The sequence below is a fragment of the Sarcophilus harrisii genome, chromosome 4 (genome assembly GCF_902635505.1).
Source record: "Sarcophilus harrisii chromosome 4, mSarHar1.11, whole genome shotgun sequence".
Taxonomy (NCBI): Eukaryota; Metazoa; Chordata; class Mammalia; order Dasyuromorphia; family Dasyuridae; genus Sarcophilus; species Sarcophilus harrisii.
This window is the reverse complement of record NC_045429.1, coordinates 226040585-226051742: the sequence shown is the minus strand read 5'-3', so window position 1 is coordinate 226051742 and position 11158 is coordinate 226040585. Positions and strand designations below refer to the sequence as shown.

Here is an 11158-nt window from a genome sequence, read left to right as displayed (position 1 = left end):
AAATGAATCTTATCTTCATTAAAAAAAAAAAAAAATAGGCCCACACTCTTTTTAATGTGTGGAAGACTGAACATCGAGCCTCAGAGATCTCCTTTGCCAGTTCAAAACAGACCTGATTTTAAAGTCATTTACTGCTGAGTCAATAGCCAGCCAAGAATTTCTGGCACCTCCTAGCTAGGTTCTTTAGGAGCTGACTGAGCCAGTCAGAGATCAGCTGGCAGCAAGCAGGGCATTTTAAATTTATTGTGCTCCAATCAGAAAGCTGCTGAATACTGTGCTTCTTAGAAAAATGCTGTCCTTGTCCTTTTTAATGAAAAGTACATTAGTATTCATTAGGAAACAGCTCTTAATCAGTGCAGACACTGAAGACAGTAGACACCAATCAATAGAAAAAAATAACTTCTTTTTATTTACAAAAAAAAAAAAAAATCCAAATATTGGATGCTGTAAACAAAATTCACAATCTGTTCCCTCTAGCACTTATGCAAACATGTCAGTTCTTGAGTCTGTTTTACATCAACTTTCTTTCTGCCTGTGACAGAGCCTATTGTCAAAATATTCCAAAAAAGCAATCCATGGGTCAGTTTGTTGCAACAGGATGCCCTGAGAAGGCATAGGGTAGGGGTTGGAGGGATAACCCATCGACACAATCTCTTCCATACTGCAAAATTCTGCAGCAACGTAGCCAAACTATCTTGAAATTTTCACTTTCACTGTTCACTTTGTTAGCAAGCCATTATTACAATAGCAAAACAATACAAAGATTTCCTTCCTTCACCCTGAAAGGGATGCACTCAAAAGAAACCTTATCAAAAGAGTATAATGAAATAGGTGCTGGATATGGAATTACACTTTCTTTTTTTTTTCCTTTTGGTTTCATCCCACACACTTCATCTCCAAAAACAAACAAAAAAAAAGCTTATTTTTGAGCTGCTGAGAGCTCTCAACAGAATACATTTCATTTACAAAATATTCCACAATAGTCATTACAAATTATGTATTTAAAGGAATTGATGCATCGTAAAGCAACAAACAATATAACCTAACAAAAAAGGCTGGTAGAAATTGTATGATGTTCTCTAAATGTGCCATGCTTAATTGAAAATGGCAAAAATCTTCAACTATTACATTTAAGGGCAACATTAAAATAGTTCATCTAACTGAAACTTTCAGGTACTAAATCTCAATTTTATGAGAAAAAAAAAAATCTCTTCATATACAAATATCTATGTAACCTCTGTGTAAAATCCTTGAGGCAGCTGAGTTTATTACCAATAAAATAAACTTTCAACAGGAAATGGTCTCTTATGTTCATTTTTTTCCTTATTATCCAATCCCACTGAAGAGACACTCCAGAAGATTAATCTCTTCGGCAGACTAAATCATTTAAAGCAAAAGAGAATAAGTCACAAGCATGATCCAGCAACTCTAAGTGGAAAGGCTCTGATGTCAGAGAACCCGAGTTCAAAATCCTGTGTGTCAAGGACCTCAATTCCCTCAGCTATAACCTGAAAAGGATGAACTAGATAGACTCTGAGGTCCCTTGGAGTTCCAGATTGACAACGATCCTATTAAGTTCTGGTATGCTTGGGGTGTTCTCTTTCTGAAGCCGGATATCCAAAGTCATTTGCAGCAAATTACATAAAGGGGAAAAAACATACATACATTCCACCATTTGTTCAGATACATATGCATAGGAATATAGTATATACACAACAGAAATAAATTATATCATTCAAAATGCAAAGACTGAAGGTTGTCTGAAGTACAGCCTAAAGGACCTGAAGCCAAAACACTGTCATTTAAAACTATGCAACCAACATTTTATCAAGCAGTACACAAAAGTGAAAGGAAAAAATATATATATATACACACTTTAAGATCAGGCTCCTCCAGACAAATCGACTATGTCATAAATTAACAGCCTATTTGTGGCTGCCACACAGAGAATCTCTTCGAAACCCCCAAATATTTTAAAATAGTGAATGACTCATTTGCAAATAGTTGTGCTAAGAAGGGATGTCCCAAATCACCAGCTGCTCCTATTTCCCCTGGCTTCCCAGGATTTTATCCTAGAAAATCCTCCCAAGGGTTAATGTGAGCAGATTTCTGACAAGTGAGTCTTGGGTTTGATCTGGAGATGGAAGAATGAATGAGCCCTGGGAAACAAACTTTGTCTCTTCACTATTAATTTGAAGACATGGGTAGAAAGAGAAGGGAAAAAGACAAGATGGGAACCAAGTTGGGAGCAAGTAAGAAGAGGCTCCCTAGTAAACACAGTGAATGGCAGTGCAATAGCTTTATGGTTCCTGCAGAAATCACAGGGAAGGCGCTATAGTAAACAAACCGGATTCCTGTTACAACTTCAAAGAAAGGAGTACAAAAGGCAGTAAAAATAAATGTACCCAGTCATATATGTCTTAACTTCAAGAAAGCAAATCAAAACCATTAAAATACACTGCCAACAGGATGACGGATTCTTCCTTGATCCCCTTTAATTTTCCTTAATGCTAAAACTGCTGCTCTAGTCAACTTTTAGTATGAAATGCCATAGTAAATGTTTTTTTCTCTAGGGTTTGAGTTTGTTTTGTTCTTTGATGGTTATTTTAAAAATATTTTTAATGTATTATATATTTGCTTTTAATTATTTCATTAAAGAGACCAAAATTTGGTGGCATTCAAAGAGAGGGAGGAAAGTATCTTTTAAGCTGAAATTATAATACATGATCTTTTTACAAATGTAGAACTAATTGGTCTCTTAGGAAAGAGGAAATAAAAGTGAATTGTTTTAATGCAAAGTTATTTAATTTAAAGTACAGTACTGAACATTTAAATGCAGTGTGACACCCAGATTAGAGATGTTTCATGTTTGCATGAATTTATAAATTTTATATTATATATATCTATATATTTCAAATATAAATTTAAGCCATTGTGCAACACTCTCAAAAGGGTCATTTCACATTTACTAAATTCTAGTGGTCCTGGAATGCAGAGTGCATTCTGTAAAAATATTAATTTAACTATTAAACAAGTAATGTTCCAATCACCAACTAAGACAATCTCCTTTTAGCAGTCAGGGATTAAACAGCCTATCTTTGATCCACATTTCACTGATTTATACATTGCAGAGGTATTCAGTCAAGAAGAAATTGTGGGTTGGGAACTGTCAAAATGACAGTCTAGTATACAACATTAAGAGGGAACCATTAATCAAATATTCTACTTGTGGCAGACTGGCTCAGAGATATCACTAAATCATGTCTTCTCTGTTCTTGCTATCATATTGTTTACCGTCTTCCAAATGAGTTATTTACTTCAGAAATTTAGGATATGTTATAAATTCATTACTGCAATGTGCTCAAGTCTCATGATATCCTGCTGGAAACTGGAAAATACACAATACTTTATTTAAAACTCCCTAATTGCTACATTGTCCTAGACCATATTCAATGTATTGTGTGTATATATACATATATCACATACACATATATACACACATAATATACACACATACACACCACAACTATAACATCACACTGACAATAACATTAACTTTATACAAGTATTTGCCAAGAAAAATAGGGCATTTCCTCCACCATTAATTCACAAGCTTATGTTGGGTTGTTTTCTTCTTGTGTCCCTGATAAAACAAAATACATGGTTAAACCACAAAATGGTGTTGTTTTACTTCAAATTTTCTGAAGGCAACAGGCACTTTGATTCATATTGGTGTATACAAATATATATTTTTTAATATTATGCTACCCTTTCTCTACTTGGGTATTTTGTCTGGGAATTCTTTGGTCCTTGAGCATACTTTCTTTGATACAGCTGTTTTTGTTTGCATTTTCATATTTTTAAAACATGAACTATGCACTCAGCTGGAAATAATGAATTGTATCATTGTAAGGTCTGCCGTTTTTCATGATAACACCAATCTACTACTGTTCATTTGGAGAAAACTGTTCAGTTAGAGCATTCTATTCAAACTAGCAATACATTCTATGGGATCATTCCACAGACAACATCTTGTTTGCAAGCTCCAAAGACATTCCAATATACTTGAGATCAGTTTTTTTTCTGTATTATACCTCTACATTGTTAAATTAAACTCCAAAATATATAGTAGCAAATTGGGTAAGTTTTTTTTTCACATTCTCCCATTTTCAAATACCATTCTAGAAAAAGCTTTCCAACTTTGTCTATGCCAAAGCTATGGGAGCAGATACTGCAAACCCATATTGTCATCAAGCACTCCTTCCCTTTTTTAATTCAGGAGAAGCCGGTTGCTTTTAATGACAGGCCTCGTGTGCTCCAGGGTAGAATCCAATTTTTTTTTCTTTTTTTTTTTCTTTTTTTTTGTTTTGTTTTGTTTTGGTTCATTTCTAGATCATGCTCCCATGTCTATTAAAATACCAACAAGCTTTATCAAGCTTGAACACTGGAGCAGATCATCATTGCACAAAACACACCCCATTCTACAGACAGGGTCACTCTTAAAAAAAAAAAAAATTCTTAGGAAAACTTTTCCCACTGGACATTTTTCAAATGGTCCTTAATTGCAGGGCAACCAGGTTGAGTATGTATGCTGCTGGCAGGTGAACACTGGTTGAACCTGAGCAATATAGTAATTGCTAAAGTTAGCATCTGCTACATAAGGAGCTGGCTGGTAGTAACAGGTGACATTGGCCACATTGGGAATAATATTTTGCTCAGCCAGCACACGGATAGCCAGCATGGTAATGAGATTCAAAGTCTGTCTTCTCTCATGTCCCATCAAACACACGGTACTTTCATTCACCACACCGTGAAGGGTCATGAGATAGTCATACTTGCGGTCTTCCAATCCCACAAAGTGATTCTGCAAGTAGGATTCCAATTTTCTCTGCTGTTCACCAATATCTGAGAAGTCGATGAAAAATCTGGAACACATATACCTCTGGAGGGACTTAATTTCGGCTTCAGAAGCAGCCCTAAATCCCCTAACCAAAAGATTACAGTATTTAAGAAGCCCTCCTCCTCTGATTTCTTCCGGATTTCTGGTAGCAATGACCTTGTTGCAAAGGTGATCAAAAGCTTCTTGGAAATCCCCATAGACACTCTCCCCAATTATAGTGGGGTGAAAAGTTTCAGTCATTGGATTCTCTGAGCATTCATAAAAGAGGAGGAGAGAGTCTAACTTGATTTGGAAAGAGTCTACACTGAACTCAAACTGGCGCCGCAGGGAATCCACAAATTTCAGTTCCACATTTTTGCCACTGTTGTTTGACAGGGAGATGAGACTCCATCGGTCTGAGTCATTGCATACTTTTACCATTTTCTGCACATAAGCTTCCTAAAACATGAAAGACAAAGCAAGCAAATGAACAGGACTACTAATTTAAATCAACCTCCTTTCACAACTTAGAAGCAGCTGGCTCCTTTCTTTCACATTTTACCCAAACTCACTAGTCTAGCTACGGGGTTTCAGTATTTCCTCCAGGAGGTTCCCCTCCCCCACAACAAACTCATCCCTTTGGTAAATGTGGCTTTTGCAACCTGGGACAGAAAAAAAGAAGAAAAGTAGTAGTTTGAAGTGCCTCTTAGAATCGGCTCACAATTAACAGGTTCCGGTAGTAATGATATCTTGAGAAGGCTGACTGCTCACACAATTTTAACCAATTTGCAAAAATGTTGCCAAAAAGGCCGACTCTGTAAGCCTTAAAGCATGCGGGCTTCCAGAATCCAGAGCCCACAAACGATTCATATTTTCCAATACAACAGCACTCAATTTATTGTCTCAGACCTACTTCTTCAAGCCAGTGTCACCAAGCTTGGGATTTCATTGCTAACAGGACTAAAGAAATTTAAATAATTAAATAATTATAGAAATTAAACGACTTTCGAAACATCACTACCTTTTAGTTCCTTAAGTTAGTTCCAAGTTTCTCAGGTGATGCATGAAAGGCTTTTTTAAAAAAATAAAATAAAGTAAAATGGGGTAGGAGGGGATGCATAGAACGAAGGAAAGAAACAAAGCGCCTACTATGTGGGCACTAGACACATTTTTACAAATGCTTAAAATTACGTGAGCGACCAACCTCTGAAGATTCCAAAATTCATTCTCCAAATCAACGCTAGGCTGCTTACACTTTACTGAGCTTCTGGTGGGGGTGGGGGATGGGGAGTAGGGGGAGTCGAAAGGGATTAAGGAAACTAGGAAGTTACTTAAACTAAGACATAACACTATATGACACCACTACATAGGAGACGACCGGTAAGGGAGGTGGGACCCTCTAAAGAACCATCAGTCAAGTATAACTTTTCCAGCTCCACTCCCAGATCAAGCAACGCTACTTAGTTTCATTCTTATCCTCGACTTCCTTTCCAAATCAATTCATTAGGAAGACTGGCTTTACCTTAAGAGTCAGCGGCGTAATCTTTTCCTTATTTACTCCTTCTGGTAAGAAATCCAAAAGGCAGTCCAGAACCACGTCCTTGACAGTCTGAAACTCCTCTTCCCCTTGGAGATCCGCGCAGAAAATGAGGTCCAGGTCCTTGTAGCCCAGGCCACTGTCTTGGTGCAGGACGTGGCTAGCGGCAGAGCCGTTTAACCGCACGTCCCGGACCCCAATGCGTTTCTCCTCCAGGCGGCTCCTCACTACTTTCACTATCTGACGCGGCTGCATCTCCAGGGTGGGAAAGTTACCCCGACCATGGATGGGGATAGTCTCACTCAAGATGTCGTCGAGTCGCTGCACTTGCTCCCAGCTCAGGACGTTACAATGCATGGTGGGGTTCTCACAGCAGCTAACACAGCAGTTATTCCCACCGAAGTTGCTGTTGCTACAGCTGCAACCGCACCAGTCACTGCCACTACCAGTACAGATGCGGGTGATTTTGGCACTTTCGTCATCAGCCATGGTAAAAAGCCGTTTTCCCTCCGTTGCGAAATGCCAAGTAAATGCCAGGTTCTGTCCTAGGAGATAAGAAAGAAAAAGAGAAGATAAGTTAGAACCAGAATGCGGGTGGCTGGCAGCGAGGAGTCAGAGCCCCGTGACAGCCTGAAGATCCCAACCGAGGAGTTGCTGAATGGTTTTTCACTCAAAAGCACAGGATTTTCGCTTCCCCACCCCCCCTAGCCTAAACCCGGACCTCTTCTCCTATCTCACCCCGACCCCTACCCCTACTCTTCTTCATACAGAGACCAGAAGCCCCTCAGCCTACTACAAAATGAAGAGTAGTCTCAGCTGCAAAAGGATGACTTGGGATTGATCCCGTGTTCCCGTCCCAATTCTGTCACACCTGGGCTCAGTCGCAGCCTCCTGCTCTGAAGAGCTCAATGAGTGAACACAACCGTCAAGGAGAGAAATCCTAGGACAAAGTGAGAAGGAGCCGTGGGTAGTTGGAGGTGCAGAGGTGGGCAAAGGAGGTTCTCTTCCTGAATTCTGGCTAATTAACTTCTTTCGTTCTTTCTGTGCCCTTCGTTCTCTGTCTGGCTGGCAGAGTGTGGGTTTCTGGGTGCCCAAGATCTTTAATCTTTTCTCTCTACTTCCTCTTAAGCGCCGCTCTCTCCCCTTTAGGAGCCTGGGACAGCAGCCGTCGGAGCTACTCTGTCCTGGGCGGCTGCTGCTGCTGCTGCTATTGCAGCTGCGGTCCCTCCTAAGCTTCAGCCTCTAGAGCTTTAGCAGTTATGGCTTGGGAAATGTCTTCTGTACTTTTTTATAAGGGATTTCTCCGCGCTTCCGGGGCTCAGAGTCGCTGTACTTTAGCCACACCCACTTCATCTACATAGAGAGCGGTCTTCGGACCCTGCTCTGGCTCTCCCGCCCACCTCATTTACATAGAAGACTGCTTCTGCCCTCCCTACCGAGAGGACCAGAACCATCTTTTGAGAGAAAACACCACCCTTCTTTTTTTTTTTTTTTTTTTTCCTTTTTCCCCCTACGCCACCTTACTTTTCATTAAGAAATAGCAGTGAAAATAGCTTAGAAAAAAGAAAAGAAAATCTTAAGTAGGCTACTGAAATCGGATCGCCTCTTCTGAACTACTGAAACTTCCTGGAAAAAAATAGAATTCATTTTGCAAGATGTCGCTGCTTGTCACTTCATTAATTTTTCTCAACTAAACAAGTGGAAGTTCCATGAATTTCCTTTATTAAAAATATTTTAGACAAGCATATGAATGAATGCGGGGTTATTCATAAAATTTAAATTGGTTTTTGGAGTGGATTGGTTTGTTTATTTGTGTGTGTGTGTGTGTGTGAGTGTAGGGGTGATTTAAATTTCTCCCTTAATTTAGATTAAATTCCTACAACTAGGAACAGCCGGTCAATTTCCAATGAGAGTTTGGAATAATTGAAATTCAGCTTCCGCAACAAGTATATATGTCAGTGAGTATACCCAAGAGATACTTTTTGAGATTCTGGCAGTATGCAGTAGGGGAGGATGCTGATGACTCATGCACCCACGTAAAAGTGTTTCTCCTAGGGCTGGATTAAGACTAGAAGAACAGCAGCAGTCTGATGCACAGCTGGAGACGCAGTAACGCGACTGGACCAAACGTCACTGAGATCTGCGCTCCAGCCCCAGCTGCGAGGCGATTCCTGGTGGCTTTGATGAGAGAAAGGCTAAACCAATCACAGAAACCTCCGCGATGACGCTTAAGCCTCTCCCTTAGCTAGTGGAAGGGAGGGAAGCGGGAGTGAAAGGTGGGGGGGAAGGGGGAAGAGAAGAAACCAATGGGAGAGTTGCGTAGGCGGGGTTGTGCCTGCTGTCAGAACAGTCTGAATGGACTCGGTGTGCGCAAGAAGGGGGTGGAAGGAAGATGTTGCCCTGAAAGGGACCAATCCGCCCACGCAGGGCAGTTTAGTTGCGACTCCCGTCACGTTTTCTAGAAAAGACTAGAAAGGAGGAAAAGGCACTTTTTTGCTTCTTCTTCTGTTGCAGCCTACTAAAGCTTTCTTTCTTTTTTAAAGAGGACATGCAATAAAATATCTCCTCTCCTCTCCCTCCCTTCTTTCCCCTCTCCCTCCTTCTCTCTCTCTCTCTCTCTCTCTTTCTCTCTCTCTCTCTCTCTCTCTCTCTCTCTCTCTCTCTCTCTCTCTCTCTCTCTCTCTCTCTCTCTCTCTCTCTCTCTCCTTCTTCTCTTCTCTCTTCCTCCCTCTCTTCCTCCTTTTCTTCTTCCTTCCATTTTTCCCTCTCTCTTTTTCCCTCCCTTCTTCCTTTCTCCCCCCTCCTCTTCCTCCTCCTCTCCCACCTGTCTTCCCCCCCACCCCCATCCCAATCTTTCTCCCTTTTTTACCCCTCCTCCGGATCATTAAAGTAAAAGAATTCCTCTCCGAGATTCAGGGCGTAAATGGGCTAGTTACACTTTCAGAATTCCGTTTCAATCTTCTGTGATTCGACTCTAAAATTTATTGAAGTTCAACGTATGAAAATAAAATAATAAAGTTTAGTGTTAGTGTTTGTAATTCAGAAGGGTCCCTTCCACATCGTATATACAAGATGAGTCTGTGCTTTGGTAGAAAGTATTGTTTCTGTCAAAAGTGTAAAAAAAAAAAAAATAATCCGATCATGAAACCTAGAGTTTTCGTGCTTTGAGTGGTACCTGTGGTAGTAGAAAGAGATATGTTCCCACACTTATCACATGCCCCTAGAGAGCTGCGAGAGCTAAGAACCCAGCATATATACTAAAGTATCGGGAACTAAAAGGAGAATTTATCACAGCTCTTTTGGCACCCACGAGCCACCGGGGAAATCTCTGGATAGAGCATCCTCCCCTGAGTCAATTTAAATAGGGAATGGAGATAGACGCCTTGCAATTAATTGCAACTTCGAGATCTCTGGATATTTGCTGTTCGGATAGGGGGTGGGCAGGGTACCCGGAGAGCATCCTGCTGTGTGACAAGGCCTCCCCCTGCCGGAGAGAGAAAGAACTATACGCAAACCAAAGCAAATTTCAATAATTGATGGGATGGGGGGGGGGTTTGGGATGAGGGTGGGGAACATTTCAGCGCCATAAAAGACTAATAATTGGAAAATAATCCAGAATTAGGAAGCATTTCTTTAGCTAGGTAATGGTAGAATGAATGATCTCTACACGACTTAGTTAAATAAGTCAAATACATTCAGCCACTCATTATATACACCCTATTGTCCAAGCCAGTACTTGATAACCTTTCTAAACTGAAGAGAGAGTAAGATGGAAGAGGAAAACGGAAAAGTGATTTTATAGTCCCTATTTTTTTAAAAAAATCTGTTGTATTCTGAGCAGGTGAAGGTCCACTAGAGAGAACAAAACAGAAAGTCAATTGTTTTCCACAATTAAGGTTTATAATAATTTTCCTTCTTGGAAATTCTTGTTATTAGGTAAAAAGAAAATCTAGTCCCAGGACAAATATAGGAATCATCTTCAATCCCTACAGCTTGAGTCTCATATTTCTGTCCGACAAATATCTCCCATCTCTCATTAAGCTTCAAGCTTCATAGCTCTAGAATCTGAAAGTGTTTTCCCAGAGAACATCTAATCCAAGCTTTTCGTTTTACTAATGAAATAACTGAGGTCAGGGGAAGGGCTGAAGAAAAGAATTAGGAGACCTGGGTTCCAAGACCCTACTGATTGACTGACTATCACCTAGCAGACGGTTGGTTGGCTATGTGCTTGTGTATAAGCACTTAATTTTCTGCCCTTATATTCCTTATTTTCAAAATAAGGGAGATGGCTATAACAAAGATGAAGAGAAGGAAGAGAAAGAAGAGGTTGATGATTCAGTGCTTTGTTTCATAAAGTTCTTTGCTTGTAAAACTCCTGTAAGGTAGACATTGCAAGTATGAATTAGATGCTATTTAAAGGTTTCTTCCATCTCTAAAGTCTAAAATTTCTCTAGTATATTATACATAATCATAGTCTGTCTTCATGCCTCCAACTTATTAACCCGCTAACAGTTACATCCAAGATATGAGATGAGATAATAGATCTTATATTTCATCTATGTTAGCACTTATTTTGCAGATGAGAATTGAAGTTTTTTTAAACTTAATTATAAAAGTTAATTAAGTTGGCTTGTCCAAGATCACAGAGATACTAAGGGACAAGGATTCAAACTAGCATTTTTTTCACTGTCCTACAAAAGTGTTTCCACAAGAATTACTGGATAAATTCTCATAAACATAAA

General features: G+C 39.8%; 1 protein-coding gene across 1 annotated transcript; it reads right to left on the bottom strand.

The window, feature by feature from the left end:
• Positions 1-719: 719 nt before the first annotated feature.
• On the bottom strand, positions 720-7737 carry TENT5A (terminal nucleotidyltransferase 5A). The gene is made up of 3 exons (XM_003769243.4): positions 7288-7737; positions 6402-6961; positions 720-5338 (listed from the first exon to the last, which is right to left on the bottom strand). The coding sequence occupies exons 2-3, from the start codon at positions 6903-6905 to the stop codon at positions 4559-4561; spliced, it is 1284 nt and encodes a 427-aa protein (XP_003769291.1). The 5' UTR covers positions 6906-6961; positions 7288-7737; the 3' UTR covers positions 720-4558.
• Between the last annotated feature and the right edge of the window lie 3421 nt (positions 7738-11158).